This window comes from Notolepis coatsorum (assembly GCF_963971535.1).
Source record: "Notolepis coatsorum genome assembly, chromosome: 2".
Lineage (NCBI taxonomy): Eukaryota > Metazoa > Chordata > Actinopteri > Aulopiformes > Paralepididae > Notolepis > Notolepis coatsorum.
In genome coordinates, this window is record NC_140166.1 from 212,806,736 (window position 1) to 212,830,443 (window position 23,708).

General features: G+C 41.0%; 1 protein-coding gene across 1 annotated transcript in view; it reads left to right on the forward strand.

Annotated features, from left to right (window-relative positions):
• The window catches only part of pccb (propionyl-CoA carboxylase subunit beta), a 30,972-nt gene that overhangs the window by 1,267 nt on the left and 5,997 nt on the right, over positions 1-23,708 (forward strand). The window contains exons 3-10 of the mRNA XM_084309195.1: positions 266-334; positions 961-1,017; positions 1,595-1,708; positions 5,326-5,436; positions 5,988-6,096; positions 7,588-7,708; positions 7,800-7,881; positions 23,497-23,620. Of these exons, the coding sequence (XP_084165321.1) occupies positions 266-334; positions 961-1,017; positions 1,595-1,708; positions 5,326-5,436; positions 5,988-6,096; positions 7,588-7,708; positions 7,800-7,881; positions 23,497-23,620 (787 nt within the window). The remainder of the gene's footprint in view (positions 1-265; positions 335-960; positions 1,018-1,594; positions 1,709-5,325; positions 5,437-5,987; positions 6,097-7,587; positions 7,709-7,799; positions 7,882-23,496; positions 23,621-23,708) is intronic.

A 23,708-nucleotide genomic window follows, 5' to 3' on the forward strand; every position in this document is an offset into this window, starting at 1 on the left:
GTACCGGGCTGACATGTTGTTTTAACCCTTTCACTGCCAATACGGTAGTGTGATAGTAAAGGGTTAACCTTCTGTAGTGTGGCAGTGAAAGGGTTAACCTGCTGTTGTGTGGCAGTGAAAGGGATAACCTTCTGTGGATTGTCGCAGTGAAAGGGTTAACCGTTTGGCAGTGCGGCAGGTTAAATGTGATTACAATCTCTTGTGTGATCTTTATTCAGTTATAAATATGCCTCCGTCTTCTCTCACTCTCTCTTTCCCCCTGTAGTTCCCAGGAGACAGTGTCGTGACGGGGCAGGGCAGAATCAATGGCCGCCTGGTCTACGTCTTCAGTCAGGTACAACAACGTGTTGATCATAATATGATGCATGGTGATGAACGACAAACTTTATTCAAAGGAACAGACCAACGTGATGTGGAAATGCGCTTCGCCCTCTTCTCCAGAGTCCGACAAGAAGATGGATACCAATTTCCTCTCTGCGCTTTCAGTAGAATGCTATCTGGCTGGTTGCACGTTAGCCTAGCTTAGCACAATGTATGGAAGCGGACGTGACCGGTTAGCCCTAGGCATTGTCCAACTAACGCCTCTCCCGAAGGCTAATCGGTCATGTTCCGCTTCCATTCATTGTGCTAAGCTAGGCTAACGTGCAGCCAGATAGCTTTCTACTGAACGCACACAGAGGGGAAACTGGTATCTATCTTGTCTCTCGCTGGAGAAGACGATAAGCTCATTTCCCAAAATGTTGGCGTGTTCTTTTAAAACTCCGGTAGAGGTGTTTTGGGCCAACAGCTAGGCTAGTGGTCCGTATCCGCTTCCATTCATTGTGCTAAGCCAGGCCAAGGTGCAGCCGGATAGCTTCCTACTGAACGCTCAGAGGAAATCGGTATCCATCTATCTTCACGTCTGACCCATAATGTTTGTGTTCCTTTTTAAACGCGTATAATATTCTCACTCCCTCTTAGGACTTCACAGTGTTCGGAGGCAGTCTGTCGGGTGCACACGCCCAGAAGATCTGTAAGGTAGGCGAGCAAAACCATTAGTGACATCATCATCATCACAGTTTCATAAAGGCACTGGTGGATCATTATGGAAAAAATCACGTGTTCACCTTCCTTGTGTAATATTCCTTTACTCCATTTACGATAAACCAGCTTACCGGCATAAATTCTCTAGCGTACAGACTACAGAGAGCATGTTTTGTCTGGAACAACTCTAATGACCCAACTCTCTCATAACAAAATATTAGGGACTCCTTATATCCTGCTAGCCAGGTGCAGCTTATCAGTATTCATCTCACACTGTTATGAGAACTGCCTGACTTTTTTTTTTCTGTATGCAAAACCTTGATTTATTTGACTATAATGGTAAAGTAAAGTAAAAGGAGGCCTCGTGGCTCACTTGGCAGATTGTCTTCCGCTCTCTGTATCGAACCGAGACTCTGTGCACAGAATAAATTTTTTTTTTCCTATCCATCGAGTTGATCTCAAATTCTATTAAGTTCACTGGACTTGGTAAAATAATTTTCCACAACAGGACACCTGTGTGGGTGTGTGGTAGACCTGCAGCCCCAACATCCACTACTCTCTTGTTTGTTAGATCATGGATCAGGCCATGATGGTTGGCGCGCCGGTCATCGGGCTGAATGACTCTGGCGGAGCGAGGATCCAGGAGGGGGTGGAGTCTCTGGCTGGATACGCTGATATATTCCTGGTGAGTGTTGAGACTAAACGTGGCCGCGTGCTGGAAACTTAACATACTTTCCCCAAGTAGAAACGCAGTGGAGTAAACACCGCCTCCAGTAGACTCCTACGTGGCTCCGTGTCTGTCGTAGCCTTCCGTCCAGACGGAGGGTGATGATGAATGCTGACGTGGTGTAAATGCACGCAAAGTTGTTGGACAGAGGCACGCAGCTTCATTATTGGCGATGTGCATTGAGGCGTGACCTGAGGCGTGACGAGGTGTGTTGTTTGTATCGTAAAGGTTTCTACTCACTTGAGCGAGAGATCTGCCTGCTGCGACAAAAGCAAACGTGGTCATGGTTTCATAGACTCACATATTCATTCATATATTCACATTTTCAATCTCATTCGTATTTTCTTTAACTTTTTTTTTTTTTGTGATCTTTCCCCCCCTCCTTTTTCCTCCGATTTTCTCCGATCCCAATGTTAGTCGTTATGCCAATTCCCAATCCCCTTCCTGGTCGCTGCGCACTTACGCCCCACAGTCGGTCTGGGAGAGTGGAGGCTATCACGTGCTTCCTCCGACACACGTCTAGCCAATCAACCGCTTCTTTTCACCTGGCAGCGCGGACTCTCACTGAGAGGGTGTAACGTGTGGAAGGATCACACTACCCCCCCTTAGATCCTATCCGCGCTGAGCAGGCGCCCCGACCGAACTGTAGGAGTCGCTGTTTACAACGACCCGGACCCACCCCGCCAGCTTTCCCACCCTCTAATACTGCCAATTGTATTAGTGTGAACGGCCAGCCAAGCTGGTGACAACGCCGGGAGCTGGATTCGAACAGGCGAATCCAGCGCCTCCGGCGTTGGTGATGAACGCAATCTCCGCTACGCCACCTGACCCCCCTTTTCTTTTAACTTTTATATTTATTGATAAGAGGGAGATCTGTTTTAATCTGTTATTTATACTGGGATAGTCTTAGTATGAAGTATTGTATATTTGTACAGGGTATACTTCAAGATTTGTTTTATTTGTCATATATAAGGTACATACACATTACAGCTTGGTTCTGTATGAGCCTCCTAAGATTGTGCTTCATACAGTTAAAAGAATAAAGACCAAACACTACAAAATATACAAAACTAAAATGTACAAAATGCAAGAATTAGGTAGAAGAGGTAGTGCAAATTTGTAGGAATAAATAGATCAAATATGGTGCAATGATTAAAAAGTGTCTAAAGTGAATGGATGTGAGTGTTTACAGTGAGTGTGTGCATGAGGGTGTTGTGTGCAGTGAATGTAGAATGGAGGAGTTAGTGTTACAATGAATGTAGAATGGAGGAGTTAGTGTTACAGTGAATGGAGGAGTTAGTGTTACAGTCCACATTAGCTATATCCTATTTGTACCTGTGGTAGACTTAGGATATAGTCTGTATATTACTATATACCAGGGTTGGCTGTGCATAAGCGCATAGTGACATTATTATTACTAGAGTCTCACCTGTTCACTGACCCAGAGATCCAGTGCACATCAGATGTTTATTTTCTATTTATAGTTTGTCCTTCCTCCTACCTGTGCCTCTCCTCTCCGTTTCAAGTTTCAAGTTTCTTTAATAGTTGTCATACAGAAGTACAGAATACTTTCATACAAAATGCTTCTTACTGTTACGCTCCAGAGACTGTGCTAGACAGTCTGTGCCGTTTCTGCAATGACACCTGAATAAAGGTTTATCTTGCTCACAACACAAGGAATATGAAATGGACAGTAAAACACATGGATACTAAATTGTTGTTTTTCTTGTCATTTTAAATCTGCGAGAGGTACTTGGTGGTTTGTTGTCTCCAGTATGCCTCTTGCTTTCAGAGGCTGTGTGAATCAGAATCAGGAAGGTCCTTATTGCCAAGTAGTTTACACATGCAAGGAATTTGATTTGGTCATTTGGTGCGACATTAACGGACAGATAATTACGGTAGAATAAAATGGAATATACCGGTAAACTAATTTAAAATGGAAGTAGAATGTAAAATAGGACGGGGCCCTATTCCCCGTACCTGGCTAACTGAGTTAGCCGGATAATTTTCAGCATAGCTTGACTTAAGCCAGACATTTCTGTTCCCTGACGTCAGAAGTCGTTATGGCAACAGATCGAAAAGTTTGAACCTGCTCCGGAGCAGGGTTTAGTTCAGTTAGCTGGATGAACCATGGCCACACCCTCGCAAAGAAATGCCAGCTCGCTTCCTGAAATAATTATCACAGTGTAGATCCCATTATACCATTCTGAATTGTTTTTGTGCTTCGTTTTCCTGGGGGGGGGGGGCTTTTGAAATGTAAAATAATAGACTTAAAATGCTGACACTAAATTAACTTTGTCCTAAATAATGCACGTTATATATATGGCGCTCGGAGTCGCGATACACACTGCATGTGGATGTGGTTATTTTTAGAACGGCGCATTGCAAATGTGAATCCCGCGGCGATATTTTTAATGAATGAAACCTATCGGCGTTTGGCTCTGATTAGTTTCATATTCTCTGCTGTGGATGTATTTGCTTAACGGAGCGCCCGGATTGTGTTTCATTCAAGCATAAATTGAAGTGTCTATGCGTGGACTGTGGATTATGAATTACAAGGAATCTGAATCTGTGGATTGTTGAATTGTATCACTGTCACTCACACATTATTGTGATATTGTAACTGGGATTAAAATGTCTGAGATGCGCTGTTTGACGGATTTGAGAAATTGAATGAGCCGTTGACATTAATGCATTTGAGAAAATGCATTTATCTGTGATCAAGCACTGTTATCTGATGATGAACATGTGTCACTGGTATAAACCAAAGGTTAATCAATTCAATGCATGTATGGATGATGTCCGAAGATTAAAACCTGATTAACAGTGCAACTGTATAGCCTCCAAGCCTCTCTGACACGTTATTTCGGGTCACGCCTTGAAACTTTGGGAACCATGTATTTATATATAAAGTACATGATACCTAAGCCGAGCGCATACACTGTACAGATATCCTCATAAGTATCTATTCATTCGTAACAATTAGATATTCTTTGGGCTTGTTTGTATCTACTTATTCTGAAAGTTGAACTAATTATTTTCAGTTCATATATCAACGTATACTATCCAGTTCATATATCAACTTATACTATCCAGTTAATTTTTATATAGTTTAGTTAGCTCGCCAACGTTACTGTGATTAAAGCTAACTTAAAAATTTTTAAAAATAATTTTTTATATATAACTTTCTTTTTTTTATAATTTTTTCAGGGGCGGCGGGGGGTCCCGTTGGGCAATGGTAGGGGAAACACTGGAAGTGGTGGAACCCCAGGCCATGTGAAATGCATGTGGAACTCTTTAACAACAGGATCAATGAAACGCATGTGGAATTCTTGACCACAGGATCAATTAAACTTAAAAACAGGATCAATGAAACTCATGTGGAACTCTTGACAACAGGATCAATGAAACACATGTGAAACTCGGCGCATGTCAAACTAGAGACATCTGCCGGATGGTAGGCGCTAGAATAGAAATGACGTCTGCACATCCACTGAAAAGAGCCTTGGATTCAACGGATGGATCTTGGGGATTTTAAGAATCAATATAGTGATGAAATGAACGTCTTTCTGCAGAGGAACGTGCTGGCGTCAGGCGTGGTCCCTCAGATCTCCCTCATCATGGGTCCGTGTGCGGGCGGGGCCGTCTACTCTCCTGCCCTGACGGACTTCACCTTCATGGTCAAGGTACGGAGCTTTTATCTCATCTCAGCCGAAGATCGATCTTTTTGCTCTCTTATCATCTTGACTGAGTGTACGACTGCATTTATTGATGTTTGTTGATGCGTGGGTCTTAAACCTGCTCTATTTAAAATGCAAAGAGGCCATCCTTGGCCCATGAATAAGGTCTATTTTAGAATATGGATACCTCCATGGTTCATTGACAGAATGGTAAATGGTGCATTTATATAACTGCTTTTATCCAAAGCACTTTACAATTTTGTTCCTTCATTCACACACCGACGGCAGAGGCAACCATGCAAGGTGCCCACCTGTTCATCGGGAGCAGTTGGGGGTTAAGTGTCTTGCTCAAGGACACTTCGACACACTGCCCAAGAGGAGTGGGAATCGAACCGGGAACCGAACCGGGAACCTTCCGACTACCAGACCACCGCTCTACCTCCTGAGCCACTGTCGCCCCCGACAGACTCACACAAGCCTGACTCTGCACTGGGGTGGAATAGTAATATGTGTGTGTGTGTGTGTGTGTGTGTGTGTGTGTGTGTGTGTGTGTGTAGGACACCTCGTACTTGTTCATCACGGGGCCTGATGTCGTGAAGTCTGTGACCAATGAGGACGTGACTCAGGAGGAGCTGGGCGGAGCTAAGACGCACACCACCGTGTCTGGTCAGTTACCGTCTTTGTCTTATAACGGGACTCACTAAAAACTTGGTACCTCTCAAAGGAACACGGCAACATTATAGGAAATGCACTTACTGTCTTCTCCAGAGTTGGAAAAGAAAATCTATATCTGGCACTGAGCTTTTAGCCTATGGCCAATGGAAACGCTAGAAATGGTCACATGGGCTGGGAGACCAGTGAAAATGTCCTGCTGCTATCACGCTATCCCTGGTTTTATAATACAATGGCAAAAAGACATGAAAAGAGGTATAATGTTCTACAACCATTGGAACTTGTTGAGGATGATCCAGATAATATAAATGAAAAGGACTCTTGAGTCAGAATGCTGGACAGTGATGATGACGATCATAGTGAAGGATTTGATGTTTGAAGCTATGGTTTGAAGTAGTAGCCTACTGTTGTATCAATTGATCTGACGACTATATAATTTATTGTGCAGCTTGAATGAAATCACCTGTTGATGATTCATGTAAATTATTGCAAGATAAATTGGAGATATTGATCCAAATAGGCAACACCAGAATTTATATATTTTCACGTTATACGCCCAGGACCAAATCCCAAATCCAAAAAAAACAACGATACAGATGGATGATATCTTTATATTGTCCAGTGGCTGTCACTCACTTGAGGAAAAGGTGTATTTGCACCAAATGTCACATGGAGGTTCAAAACGGTTACAAAAGAGAGGTTATACAGCCAAAGGAAAATATAAATACAGTAGCAGCAGTATCATGCAATAGTAAGAATCAAGCCAAACAACTACAGGGTGACAGTGGATGGCCAAGGACCATATGGTTTCTTAGATTATGAGAACGGATCTAACTGTCACCAGCGTTTAGCTGACTGGCTGTTTAGTTTAGTTAGTTTATTTATTTAGCACATTATAAAAAAAAAATAAAACAGTGCTAGGAGGGAACGAAGCCCAAAGGGCTTGTACAAAGTTCCACTCTAATCTCATTGTTCATAAACAATATGAACGAAGTACATGTAAGCATGGTCTACAAAATAAACTACAAAACAGGATCAGAGACATAAGGCAGACACTATAGCGAAAACATGGAACATTTACACAAGTCAGTAATGAGAACAATATATATATATATATTTTTTAAAGAGTACAAGAGGGCAAAGGAGAGGAGAATAACATATTAACAGTATATAATGAGTAAAAAGAAACAAGCAGTCATACTAACCGTAGGAGTAACCTAATGTGATGGTGATTTATGATGAAATTAAATTAGATTTTAATTGTTTTTTAAATATAGATAAGGAGGTTGTTGACCTCAATGATGAACTTGGAGTGTTCCAGAGTTTAGGACCTCTAAAGCTAATGTTAAATTGATGGCTAGATGTCTGACAGAAAGGTAAGTGGAGTTTATTACTATGGTTTGTATCACCAGTGTTTAGCTGACTGGCTGTATCACCAGCGCTTAGGTGTTTCTTTTAAAAAGCGTGTCTGTGTCCCGGTCTCAGGCGTGGCTCATCGGGCGTTCGAGAACGACATCGACGCTCTGCTCAATCTCAGAGACTTCTTCAACTTCCTGCCGCTTAGCAACCAGGACCCCGCCCCCATCACAGAGTGCCACGACCCCAGGTATGTAGCCAATCGGACGGCTTCTAACGGGAGATCATCCAATAAACTATTTTTACATTTCCATGATTTATCCCCCCCTCCTTTTTTTCAGAGACCGTCTGGTACCTGGTCTGGACACCATCGTTCCAACAGAGTCCACTAAAGCCTATGACATGCTGGACATCATTCATGGGGTATGACACACACACACACACACACACACACACACACACACACACACACACACACACACACACACACACACACACACACACACACACACACACACACACACACACACACACACACACACACACACACACACACACACACACACACACACACACACACACACACACACACACACACACACACACACACACACACACACACACACACACACACACACACACACACACACACACACACACACACACACACACACACACACACACACACACACACACACACACACACACACACACACACACACACACACACACACACACACACACACACACACACACACACACACACACACACACACACACACACACACACACACACACACACACACACACACACACACACACACACACACACACACACACACACACACACACACACACACACACACACACACACACACACACACACACACACACACACACACACACACACACACACACACACACACACACACACACACACACACACACACACACACACACACACACACACACACACACACACACACACACACACACACACACACACACACACACACACACACACACACACACACACACACACACACACACACACACACACACACACACACACACACACACACACACACACACACACACACACACACACACACACACACACACACACACACACACACACACACACACACACACACACACACACACACACACACACACACACACACACACACACACACGGGTTTATGCTACATCGTGGGGACCAATGACTGTATACAGCCTGATGGGATCCAGCCTTTCTAAAGGGTCTAGAGACATGATTTTAACTGCTAAAATCATTATATTGTTTTGTTAACACAAAAACCACTTGACATTTTGAAAACTCTCCAAAAAAAAAAAAAATCTGATATCTACTGGTTTATACTACCTCATGGGGACCACATGACTGTATACAGCCTGATGGGGTCCTACTAATCACCCCAAAGTACCAGAAAATACCAGAAAATACCAGAAAATACCAGAAACTACCCCCCAAAGTACCAGAAAATACCATAAAATACCAGAAACTACCCCAAAATACCCCAAAGTATACCCCAAAATACCAGAAACTACCCCAAAATACCCCAAAATACCAGAAAATACCAGAAAATACCAGAAACTACCCCAAAATACCCCAAAGTATACCCCAAAATACCAGAAACTACCCCAAAATACCAGAAAATACCAGAAAATACCCCAAAATACCAGAAAATACCAGAAAATACCCCAAAGTATACCCCAAAATACCAGAAACTAGCCAAAAATACCCCAAAATACCAGAAAATACCCCAAAATACACCAAAGTATACCCCAAAATACCAGAAACGACCCCAAAATACCAGAAAATACCAGAAAATACCCCAAAATACCAGAAAATACCAGAAAATACCAGAAACTACCCCAAAATACCCCAAAGTATACCCCAAAATACCAGAAACTACCCCAAAATACCCCAAAATACCAGAAAATACCAGAAAATACCAGAAACTACCCCAAACTACCCCAAAGTATACCCCAAAATACCAGAAACTACCCCAAAATACCCAAAAATACCAGAAAATACCAGAAACTACCCCAAAATACCCCAAAGTATACCCCTAAATACCAGAAACTACCCCAAAATACCAGAAAATACCAGAAAATACCAGAAAATACCCCAAAATACCAGAAAATACCAGAAAATACCCCAAAATACCCCAAAGTATACCCCAAAATACCAGAAAATACCCCAAAGTATACCCCAAAATACCAGAAACTACCCCAAAATACCCCAAAATACCAGAAAATACCCCAAAATACACCAAAGTATACCCCAAAATACCAGAAACGACCCCAAAATACCAGAAAATACCAGAAAATACCCCAAAATACCCCAAAATACCAGAAAATACCAGAAACTACCAGAAACTACCCCAAAGTATACCCCAAAATACCAGAAACTACCCCAAAATACCAGAAAATACCAGAAAATACCAGAAACTACCCCAAAATACCCCAAAGTATACCCCAAAATACCAGAAACTACCCCAAAATACCCCAAAATACCAGAAAATACCAGAAACTACCCCAAAATATACCCCAAAATACCAGAAACTACCCCAAAATACCCCAAAATACCCCAAAGTTTACCCCAAAATACCAGAAAATACCCCAAAATACCCCAAAGTATACCCCAAAATACCAGAAAATACCAGAAAATACCAGAAACTACCCCAAAATACCCCAAAGTATACCCCAAAATACCAAGACACTGAAGCCCAAATGACTCCAATAAGCAGGCTAGCACCTTGCATGGCATCTGGCTGCCATTGCTCTGTGAGTGCATGTGTGAATTGGTGAAGGAGAGGCAATTATAAAGCTATTTGTGCAGGTAGGAAAGTGCTATATATGTGGAGTCCATTTCCCATTCCCAAAGTACCACATATTTTCAAAACAAATGTTTATTTTAATATATTATAATCTCCAAATGTAATAACATCTGTATTGAACACTGAACAAACAGTATACATTTTTTTTATCAATTTTATTTTAAATGTTCAACAATAACAAAACAACATCAACAACAATAATAACAGAACAGTATAAAATTTTTGAACAAATTCCAGTAAGGACGGAAGAAAAGAGACAACTATAGGCTATACATGACAACATAACAGGACATTCTAACTGTGTCATTACATTACATTCAGGTCCACAAGATGGCTACTTAAAAAACTAGAATACACACTGAACTAGGAAGAACAGCTTTTTCAAGCTTCACACCTTGGTCATGGAATGGGCTACAAGACCATATCCACTTAGATACCCTGGTCTCTCTCAACAAATTTAAATCTGTATTACATAACTTCCTACAAAAAGAATTTCGCTGCTTTCTGTAGTCGGGTCCCAACTGCAAAACTGCTAAATTACTGTATTACCCTGTATTTTACTGTCATACACCTTTACTATTATGTAGACTATTCTGTTTTGTGTTTTTGTATTTACATGTATTGTATATTGTATACATCACACAAGAACATAATAAAAGTGCATATATACAATATACAATACATGTAAACACAAAAACATTGCTGTCTGATATATTGCAAATGTTATTGCTGTCATCTTGGCCAGGTCTCCCTTGCAAAAGAGATCTTGTATCTCAATGGGACTTCCTGGTTAAATACAAAATAAATAAAAAATTATGTGTCATCTAAAAAAAAACACATATATAAAAAAATATAAAAAACGAAATCAAATCTCTTATGAGCATGCATGAAGTGAACATACTTATGTCTTCACTTTTCTTCTTTTTGAAGTTGTTCGCTAATTCTTTGCCGTTCTGGTATTTTGGGGTAGTTTCTGGTATTTTGGGGTATACTTTGGGGTATTTTGGGGTAGTTTCTGGTATTTTCTGGTATTTTCTGGTATTTTGGGGTAGTTTCTGGTATTTTGGGGTGTATTTTGGGGTAGTTTCTGGTATTTTCTGGTATTTTCTGGTATTTTCTGGTATTTTGGGGTAGTTTCTGGTATTTTGGGGTATACTTTGGGGTATTTTGGGGTAGTTTCTGGTAGTTTCTGGTATTTTCTGGTATTTTGGGGTAGTTTCTGGTATTTTGGGGTATACTTTGGGGTATTTTGGGGTAGTTTCTGGTATTTTCTGGTATTTTCTGGTACTTTGGGGTGATTAGTAGGACCCGCCTGAGGGGATCCAGCCTTTCTAAAGGGTCTAGAGACATGATTTTAACTGCTAAAATCATTTGAATTTTTTGTTAACACAAAAACCACTTGACATTTTCCCAACTCTTAAAAAAAAAAGAAACCTGAAATCCCTCCCCCCATGGGGACCGGTCCCCATGGGGGGGGAGGGATTTCATGTTTCTTTTTTTTGTGTGTTAACAAACAAATATAATGATTTTAGCAGTTAAAATCATGTCTCTAGACCCTTTAGAAAGGCTGGATCCCATCAGGCTGTATACAGGTTATAGTCAAGTCAAGTAATTTATTTATAGAGCACATTTAAAAGCTCGAGAGCCAACCAAAGTGCTGTACAGTACAGTCAAAGCATAAAATCAATGTCCTATAAAATACACAAATATAAAAAGGCACAACAGGACAGGACAGTACAAAAGGACAAGCGGATAGGGGAGCACAAAGTACAGTATAGCACACCAGGGACAGAGGAGCACAAGAAGAGATACAAGAGGGAGGGGCCAGGATAAAATTGCATGGGAGTGTGTGGGTTAGGGTATCCGAGAATCAGGATTAATCGAAGGCTAGGGAATAAAAGTGGGTTTTTAAACGGGCCTTAAATGTCTCCAGCGTAGGGGCAGATCGAATCTCCAGGGGAAGCTGGTTCCATAGTTTGAGGGCTACGGCCTTGAAGGAGCGATCGCCTCTCTTTTTTAGTCTGGTGCGGGGGGGGGGGGGGCCAGCCGAGCCTGGTTGGAGGATCTTAGTGACCTGGGTGCTACGTAGGGGGTGATGAGCTCGGTGATGTATAGGGGTACTGCACCCGATAGTGCCTTGAAGATCAAAGATTACACCCAGGCTCTTGACGTGGGGTTTGAGGTGGGTGGAGAGTTGTCCTAGGCTGTTGGAGAGTGTTTGGGTGGACGAGGGGGGGCCAAACAAAATGATCTCTGTTATGTTCATTGGCATACTATCAACACCACTGTTAGGCACTGCACATAACATACAATCAATTCAAAACAATACACTACCTTCCATTGTTTGGGGCTCTTGTTACAGTTTTTTACGACTGCTTTGACGCATTTTGCACATCAGAGTTTCAATGTGCAAAACTCAAAATGCGAATTGCTAAACTGACTTTAAAAATGCATACTCTAAGATACTAAATGCTATGCTTACATATCAAGTGCAAAACTGTTAATACAAAGTGCAAAACTCTAAATCATATGCTCCAGTCTCAGAATACAGCCACCTAATACTACATCAATGTTCAATTGCTTATTGCTACACAGGCAGATCACTAAATCAATTCCAACAGGTGTTTGTACTAATGTCTCATTACCTTCAACAGCCTTGCCCAGGTGAGTAGCATTGCAATACAATTGATAATATCTTCACCACTACATAAAAAGCTGCTTATAAACCTGAAGAAAGGAGCAACATGGAGCAAGTTGGTGCAGCTGAGGTTGCACAACGAAGGACAGGGTCATGGACGGGGTCGTGGCCAAGGAGGCAGAAGAACATCTGTCTCAAATGAAATTATAACCACAATTGTTGACCATGTAATACAGTAAACCGAGGTCTTACTAGTGTCTCATAAAGACAAACAAGTGGTTGAGCAGATATTGAGTGCAGAACTAGAGATGGTTAGTGACTGGCTAGGCTACAACAAGCTGTCCCTCCATGTGGGGAAGACTGAGTCCATCCTATTTGGGTCAAAGGTCAGGCTCAGAAAATCACCAGGTTTTAACATTAGAATAGGAGATACTGTTCTCACCGACAAAACATCTGTGAAATATCTTGGTTGTGCCAGTCAGATACAGGAGTTGTATGGGGAAGGAGTAATTTTTGTATTCTGCAGCTGTCTGCCCAGTGACCTGAAAATCATGGTCAATGCTGTTAGATTCAAGTCCAGCCTGAAGACATGGCTCAAAAGGGACTATAATGGTAAATGGTAAATGGTATATGTGATGTGCAGTGGCGGCTGCTGACCAAATTTTTTGGTGAAGCAAACATTTTATTTTTAAAACATCCCACAATGTGTGTGTCATTGGTGGCTGGTGCGTTAAAAAATTGGGGAGGACGGGAGAGATTAAAAGTAATAAAGAAGTCCGAAATTCAAGCTTTCTTTAACTACAAGGCATTTATTCATCATATATATTTTTTTTATAATATCAAACAGAAGACTGACTACACCGAATACAGAAGCCATGTTCGCTGGATTTTGGGGAAAAACAATATCTTTGACCTGTATTGGTCCCCTTGATACCACATTGTTGGGTGTGGCCTACTTGGCCATAGTGCAGGGTCTTGTGAGGTCAAACCTTTAGTGGTGGTGGTGGTGGTGATACTGCTGCTTGTAGAGGTGGGTGACACGTCATCTTCATGATGGGCAGGTGTTATGGTCTCACTGAAGGTGGATGTTGACGGACAGGGTTCCTGCAAGTTTCAACAGGTTACATTTAAGACCTTTTAAGACCACTTTCAATATAATCTAATATGTTGCCATACCAGCAAAGAACTATTAAGGACAATTACTAAGAAGTAATTCCATGTATTCGCTATTACCATACTGCTTACTTTTCAGCCTGTACATTTCCCCCCCAAACACATTTAAACATGATCCAGAGAAGTACAGTACGGCTAAATACACACAATTGTTAAGGGGATGCAGACCAGAGAAAGACTTTAGTCTTGTTTACATCAGGGTCCCCCATTTTCAATTCATGATGAATTGTAAGTAATGGTGCAATTAGCACCATGCAATCCATTCTTTGTGGATCTAGCCCAAAGTGTTTGTACACGTATAATATTGGGAGTTGTGCCTATAATTGACTCTTTGTTACCGGCTCTGACCTGGTGAACAATCATGGTTGCTCTGGCCTCCAGTGGCCTCTGCTATTGGGCTCTCAGACGTGGACCGGCTGTGGCTGTCTGAGGTCTCTGGGTCAATAAATGCTGCCTTTGTGGGCTCACATGCTGCAGACTGTGCTGTCGTCCATCTGTAGATTGTATAGGTACACTTGAGACACCTTCTTGATGAGTTCTCACCTGCAGGCACAGTCAAACATGCATGGATACAGTTAGACAGTAGACAATTCTTTTTTTTTTAAAACATCCCCCACTGTGTGTCAGTGGTGGCTGGTTAGTTAAAAAAATTGGGGAGGACGGGAGAGATAAAAAAAAGAAATGTAATAAAGAAGTCAGAAATTCAAGCTTTTTTTTAACTACAAGGCATTTATTCATAATATTTTTTTTTTATAATATCAAACAGAAGACTGAGTCTGTGCTAACCGAATACAGAAGCCATGTTCGCTGTATTTTGGGGAGGAAACTATCTTTGACCTGTATAGGGAGGTGTAGTGGTTACGTCATTTTCGTTTTTTTCCTGTTCCACCCTCTGTGGAATGCAATGTATTTCCCCATTTACCATTTCTAAATAGTCTCGTTTTAGATAAATAAAGCATTAACGTTGGCATGGTGTACCTTTCTGTGCGTATTTATCCACAATCTATAGCTCAAGATGAAAATATTTGCAATTAATCGTAAAAGGTAGCAAAATAACGTTTATTACAACATTGTTGGGTATGGCCTATGACACTTGGCCATTGTGCAGGGTCTTGTGAGGTCAAACCTTTAGTGGTGATGGTCATACTGCTGCTTGCAGAGGTGGGTGACACGTCATCTTCATGATGGGCAGGTGTTATGGTCTCACTGAAGGTGGATGTTGACGGACAGGGTTCCTGCAAGTTTCAACAGGTTACATTTAAGAATTTTTAAGACCTTTTTAAGACCCCTTTCAATGGAATCTAATAAATATCTAAAGAACTATTAAGGAAAATGACTAAGAAGTAATTCCATATGTATTGGCCTGATAGGCTGTTACTCTGCAGCCCGGACGGGTGAATACTTTCAACAACAAATGTTTGTTTCCGCATGCGAGTTTTGCGCTCTGATTGGCCAGGTCATGTGACATGTGCGCCAATCGTGGGACAGCAAGTTCTGCGCCTATTTCCGGGTCTAACAGCCTGCAAACTACCTGGCGTTCTATCGCCATGCTCTAAGACAAACTCTAACCTTAACCAACTTCGAAAGAGTGGCTAAGCTTAACCGTCGAAAGAAGGGCAGGTGTTCTATCGCCATGCTCTAAGTCTAAGACAAACTCTAACCTTAACCAACTCCGAAAGAGCACCTGAGCTTAACCAGTGTAGACACTTACGGTCCCACGATTGGGCGTACATGTCACATGACCAGAAATGACCTGGCCAATCAGAGACGCGGAAACAAACATTTGTTGTCTAAAGTATTCAGGCAGCCCCGACATTTCCCCCCCAAACACATTTAAACATGATAGAGAGAAGTTATCGCAACATAGAAGTCATTTCCTAATCAATACCATTTAAGACTGACTTTTTAAGGCCCAAAATTGTGATTATTAAATGTAAGACTTTAAGAACAGTTATGAATATGAGCACTTTGAAAGGGATCATGTACCTTGGCTAGTGTGTCCTCCTGAGCTTGGTCAATATCCACCTGTGCTGGTATATCCTCTGCACATTATAGGCAAGAGGTGGGGTGCCAAAATACTTCAATAATGACCCTAGGAGAGATTATATAATTATAGTAAAAAGCATTGCATTCATCATGATAGCTTAAAATGACAAGAACAGCTACAGTAGCTAAGTTAATAATTATGCTCAAGTCACCAACAGTGTTTATGAGCTTTTGAAAAGCAAATATATTACAAAGTGCATTTTTCACAAAATGAAACAAAAACATGATAATTGACTGTTCCTGTCCTTTACAGTTAGCTAGCTAGGATACCTAACACTGCCAGTGATACTGCCCTGCAGAAGCTAACATCAGCTAACGAATTTGGCTAGCTAACAGTGATACTATTTTAATGGTCAATTGAAGAACAACAACAACAACTGAAAACTCTTAAATATGCCAAGTGTTCTAATAATTTTGGCCACCACTGAGCAAACTGCATAAATGTATTACACCTTTCACCCTAGGGTTAGGGTTAGAGTTAGGGTTTCTATAGTCTGAAATGACTTGATGTGCTTGTATAGTTAGTTACTGCATAGAGCTATAGCTTGTGATGTCTAGCAAATAGCTAGTTCCTTTGGCCAGTTAGCATGATCCTTTAGCCTGAACAGTATATCTAGCAAGCTATTACTGTAATCTAGTCTTACTACCATTATGTATTACTACCATACAAGTTATAGCTGTGTCGCTAGCTTGCAACAGCTTCCTGTTTAGCAAGCTAGCTTGCGCTAGCTAGTTAGCAAGTCAGCTTCCTATTTAGCAAGCTAGCTTGCGCTAGCTAGTTAGCAAGCTAGCTTGTGCTAACTATGTAGTTAGTAAGATAGCTCATGCTAGCAAGCTAGATCGCATTAGCTAGCTACCAGTTATGACTAACGTATTCGGCCGAATTCAGTATAGTCTAAACAGAAACTAGCTTAGCATGCTAATCGTTGTTTAACCAAGTCATGAACCAATCAATTCAACCAATATACTGGCCCAACATATTTAGCTTTTTTTTAATTGGCTTACCTTGTCTTAGCATTCCTTAGCAATAATGTATCTTCATATATTGGTCTCTGTGAGTACATGCTACTGCCCTCTCAGTCCAGTCTGAACTGAAAGTACCTGCTCACAGCACCTTCTCACAATAAAGCTGGGAACGAGGTTACTGCAGCCTCGACTCCCTCGAGGTGAAGCTAAGTTGGGGGATGGGCATAGCCATGATGGGGACCGGTGTGTGTGAATTGCACCTGGATGGGGGATGGGCGAATGCGGTTAGAGCATTGGTAAACGTGGGGACCACAGAATTCAGTATATTTTTAAGCAGCTCTGGTCTTGGGCAAAAGTCAGGACATGTTCTTGACGACGTGTGCTTGTTTGTTTGGAGAGATAACGTACAGTTAATGTGCTCAATGGACAACATTTTTTATTTGTGTAGGTACATATTACATATTAATACATATTAATATAATAATATAATAATAATAATTTTATTTGTATAGCACTTTTCATACAGAAATTGCAGTTCAAAGTGCTTCACAACAGTAAAAAAATACAGGCATAAACTTCTTTGCCTACATCTATAGTTGATTGGCTGCTACAGCTTTTGTACAATAGATCCGGGAGACTGCAATTCGAAACTGGCCCCTGTAATTGTCCTAACACAACTCCCTCCAATGTACAGTAAATTACCAAGTATGGTCTTGTCAATATTCCAATGTACAGTTTTGTTTGTACAGTTGTACAGTTTCTTCCCCCTCAAATGTATATACTCTCAAATGTATATAATGTAACAGTACTCTCTTCTTAGAAACGGTCTATTAATCAGAGTTTCCAACGCCAGGGTCTACAATATATGACAGGCATTGTACTCTTAAACAGTACTGTACTGTATATTTGTAGATCTGGTATGTCATAAATGTCTGGATGTAACAGTACTGTCTATCTGTATGTCATGTATGTAATGTATGTTATGATGAATTGAAAATGGGGGACCCTGATGTAAACAAGACGAAAGTCTTTCTCTGGTCTGCATCCCCTTAACAATTGTGTGTATTGAGCCGTACTGTATTGTACCCATTTAGCAAGCTAGCTCGCGCTAGCTAGTTAGCAAGTCAGCTTCCTGTTTAGCAAGCTAGCTTGCGCTAGCTAGTTAGCAAGCTAGCTTGTGCTAACTATGTAGTTAGTAAGATAGCTCATGCTAGCAAGCTAGATCGCATTAGCTAGCTACCAGTTATGACTTGGACCAATGATTCTGTCAATATATGTGTTTTTTTATGATAAGCTTTTGGCTTATCATACTAACTAGCAATCTAGCTAGCGAGCTAATTAGAGTGAGCTAATGCAAGCTAACTAGACAGCTAGCTTGTATGGTTTGATTGATTGATTGAACATTTTATTTAACAGATTGCAGAATGGGTACAATACAGTATGGCTCAATACACACAATTGTTAAGGGGATGCAAACCAGAGAAAGACTTGTTTACATCAGGGTCCCCCATTTTCAATTAATCAAGTTTCTTTATTAGTTGTCATACAAAAATACAGAATACTTTTATATGAAATGCTTCTTTCTGTTTTGCTCCTGAGAGTGTGCTAGATAAAAATAGATAAGTATAAAATAAGTATAAAATAGAAAGTGTAAACAAAAGTGTTCAATATGCATGATATATACAATATACAATGCAGAGTAGAGAAAAAGTTACTGAGTTACAATACAATATACAGTACAATGCAGAAGTGGGATGAGGTACAACTTAGGGTAAGGTGCAATGATGTATCAGTTGTAGTGCAAATCTCTTTACCAATAAATATAAAGTGTGTTAAAGTGTCTAAAGTGGGTGCTACAGTGAGTTGTTTATTTAAAGTGAGTGTGTACGTGTGGATGTGTGTGCTGTGAGTGTATTTGATGGTTTGTTACATAGTGTTATTGTCGTTGAGCATCGATCCTGATGGCCTGGGGATAGAAGCTCCTTCTGAGTATCTCTGTGGTTTCCCTGAGACTCCGGTATCGCTTGCCTGAGCAGTTCAAAGAGGCAGTCAAATCATAACATTTATGACATACAAGATATACAAATATACAGTACTGTTTATTTACAGACAGAGTCCCCCCCCCCCACCCCACCTACTCACCCCCCCCCCCCACCCCACCTACCCAACCTCCTCCAATGTACAGTTTCTTCCCCCTCAAATGTATATACTCTCAAATGTATATAATGTAACAGTACTCTCTTCTTAGAAACTGTCTATTAATCAGAGTTTCCAACGCCAGGGTCTACAATATATGACAGGCATTGTACTCTTAAACAGTACTGTACTGTATATTTGTAGATCTGGTATGTCATAAATGTCTGGATGTAACAGTACTGTCTATCTGTATGTCATGTATGTAATGTATGTTATGATGAATTGAAAATGGGGGACCCTGATGTAAACAAGACGAAAGTCTTTCTCTGGTCTGCATCCCCTTAACAATTGTGTGTATTGAGCCGTACTGTATTGTACCCATTTAGCAAGCTAGCTCGCGCTAGCTAGTTAGCAAGTCAGCTTCCTGTTTAGCAAGCTAGCTTGCGCTAGCTAGTTAGCAAGCTAGCTTGTGCTAACTATGTAGTTAGTAAGATAGCTCATGCTAGCAAGCTAGATCGCATTAGCTAGCTACCAGTTATGACTTGGACCAATGATTCTGTCAATATATGTGTTTTTTTATGATAAGCTTTTGGCTTATCATACTAACTAGTAATCTAGCTAGCGAGCTAATTAGAGTGAGCTAATGCAAGCTAACTAGACAGCTAGCTTGTATGGTTTGATTGATTGATTGAACATTTTATTTAACAGATTGCAGAATGGGTACAATACAGTACGGCTCAATACACACAATTGTTAAGGGGATGCAAACCAGAGAAAGACTTGTTTACATCAGGGTCCCCCATTTTCAATTAATCAAGTTTCTTTATTAGTTGTCATACAAAAATACAGAATACTTTTATATGAAATGCTTCTTTCTGTTTTGCTTGTTTTGCTTCTTCTTTCACAAGAGCGCACACACACACCGCAATATCGTGTGTAACCACAAGAGCGCACACATGCAATACCGTGTGTAACCACAAGGGCACACACACACACAGATTCAGGAACCGGACCCCGCCAAGCAAACTCACACACCGCAATACCGTGTGTAACCACAAGGGCACACACAAAGTCTTGAAAATTTACTTCCAGGGGACCTTTTTTTTTCTCAAAAAAAATAGCACCAGGCATATCAGCAAGCTGTTTTCTATTGATTGCAATGCTCGTGCCCGTGGGGACCAGGACTCGGTCCCCACGGGAAAAATGGGTCCCCACGGCGTGAGTGATATGTCAGGTCATGGTCCCCAGCAGGATAGAAAAACACACACACACACACACACACACACACACACACACACACACACACACACACACACACACACACACACACACACACACACACACACACACACACACACACACACACACAAAAAAAATATATGTGAAGAGCCTGGTGGTGTTCAGACTCGTCACGGTTCAAAAACAAACAAATTCAAATGTCCACACAAGTGCAATATCAATCAATAAGAATATGTATTGATTATAGGCAGAATATAGTTCGACAGGCAAATAGAATGGTCGTAATACAGTCCGATGGTCAAAACACAAAACAGGCTCTCGTACAAAAAAAAGAGATTGTTCAATACTCCGAGTAGTCATCCGGTCCAGGGTCAGAACACAAGGAGGTTTCTCAGCCAGTCCAGGGTCCAGTACACAATGAACATCTTCTCGCCTTCACCTCTCCTCTCACTACCTCTCACCTCACAAAACTCTGTATACAACAATCTCTCTCTCTCAATGCAACAACTCCAACCTCACCTCTCTCACTAACCAAGTGTATTTGTAGTGTGTGTGTCTGGGGTGTGTGAGATGTGAGATGTGGGTGAACTAATGATGCACAGGTGTGTTCTATCAGTACTATCAGCTACCTAATTGTTTCCACTCCTTCCGTGGCAGTAATATCTCCCATCCTTCACATATCCATGAGAGAAGGGGGGGGGTGATATCTGCCACAATATATACATACACACACACACACACACACATACATATATATATTAGTGCTGTCGGGCGATTAAAAAAAGTAATCTAATTAATTACAGGATTTGTAATTAATTAGGTAATCTAATTAATCTCATTTTAATCACATGCTATTCTATAATCATATTTCAAATTGCATGTGTCCGGATGGCAGAATTCAGTACTGTATCTACAAAACCTTCGATCGCCGGGGTTAAATTCATAATTTACCATCCCTCGCCAGCCCTATTTAACATGGAGAAGTTCCCCTTCTTTGCAGGGCTATAACTTTTTAAATTGTATTGCTAAATTGACATTACCATGGCCCATTCAACGTCCTATATCTATTGTTCAGGGTGTAGCAACGTTATACTTTTTCATTCACATATTCATACTAAAATACGGTCTAAAGTATAAGTATGTTTTTATCGTTTTCTGCAGCTTTCTCCAGAACTTGATTTATAGCCCCAAATGCATTATATTGATGATGAAATACAGTTTGGTAGGAATCTGTGCGAGATAAAAAATGTCAACTGGACGTGCTTCTAGGAGTTACTACGTATGATCTGATGATGACCGGATGGGCGGGGGGTCGTTTATAATTCCGTGGCCAACGTTAGATGATTCATCTAGTGTGGGTGATATGATCATTAGAGCAATTAGTATCGAAGACGTTAAAAAAGAACGCTGAAACTCACCGTAGCTTCCTCGCGCCGTTGGGAGATGAGCGTGGAACAGAAATTTTTCTATTATGGGATGTACAAATATCCGATCCATTTCCAGGTTGTATAATAGTATATACGTCCAAATCATGTTGTTTATCGAGTTATTGGTAACGGATTGCTATCCGTTGTGATCAGCTCGAGTCCTGGGACTATTAGCGAGTGATCGGACCGAATTGAAATGAGCACCAGCTTCCACTTCCTGTTTCTGCCCTGGGCGATCCGCCGATCGGCCACCAGATGGCGCTCTTGAACCGTTGGAGAGTTGAGAGGGGCTCAACAGTACATCTCATGTCTCCGGGGGAGAAATATGTATTATTAAATATATATTTCGATCACAGATTTTTGTCCAGCGTCTTCGGCAGAATGAGCATGGCGGGGAAAGACGTGTTTCAGCGTTTTCGGCGATTAAAGTGTTAATCATCTTCCATTTATTCATTTGCTTAGATTTTTCAGGTCTGGTCAATTTTAGCATGGTGTTATTCACAGTCAAAGATAAAAAAGATTGGTTCATATTCTCATTTGGTTCATTACAATTTACTCAAGCCTAGTAACAGACACAGTATTTCTGACACTGGGAATACATTCCCTGAGATCCATAGATGTCCCTAGAATCAGATACCAAGAACATGCAAAAAAAAAAGAAAAAATATTTTGAGTTATGAATTTTCATAACGAGATAATTTGCTGTGTAATTAATCTAATTAACGTGATAAACTGACAGCCCTAATATATATATATATATATATATATATATATATATATATATATATATATATATATATATACCATATAGTACATACTAGGGGTGGGACGATATGAGTAACTCACAATACATTGAATACAATATGAGTAACTCACAATACAATGAGTAACTCGCAATACAATATGAGTAACTCGCAATACGATACTGATATTTGGCCATCGATAATGATAATAATATCACGATACTCTATCTGATAATCAATATATTATTGCAAGAAATCTCATCTACGATACATCACAATGTCTGTGTAATTGAAGAAGAAAAAATACCCATAAAAAGGCAAAAAGCAGGAATTATGTATTTATTATTGACATAATAGCTGATCAGATTCTTAGTGTGCATCACTAACTGGCCAATTACACACGTACAGCAAATTGCACAGTGCCTCGTTAACCCTCTGAAGCCGAGCGCCCACACGGCACTAGACATGTTTTGCAAAACATGAAATGTCTTTGGAACCGTTTGTGATAAAGACTCGCTTTAAAGTGTATCGATATATTGCTGCATCAATTTCTTTTCCCCACCCCTAGTATATACATGCATGCATATGTAGGTACTCACTCACTCACTCTCTCACTCTCTCACTCTCTCTCTCCTCACTCTACTCACTCACTCACTCACTCACTCACTCACTCACTCACTCACTCACTCACTCTCTCACTCTCTCACTCTCTCACTCTCACTCACTCACTCACTCACTCACTCACTCAGAATGGCAGTTCACCCATACCACTGGTTGACCCTTGCTTGCTCTTTGTAACCCTGCAGATTGTGGACGAGAGGGTGTTCTTTGAGATCATGCCCAGTTACGCCAAGAACATAGTGGTGGGATTTGCACGTATGGACGGTCGCACCGTGGGCATCGTGGGTAACCAGCCCAAGGTGGCGTCCGGTGAGTAGAGAGGTGGTGGCAATATGAGAGAAGGAGAGGAAGCTATTCAGTATATCAAGAGACCTTTTATAATGTAAATATCTCCGCC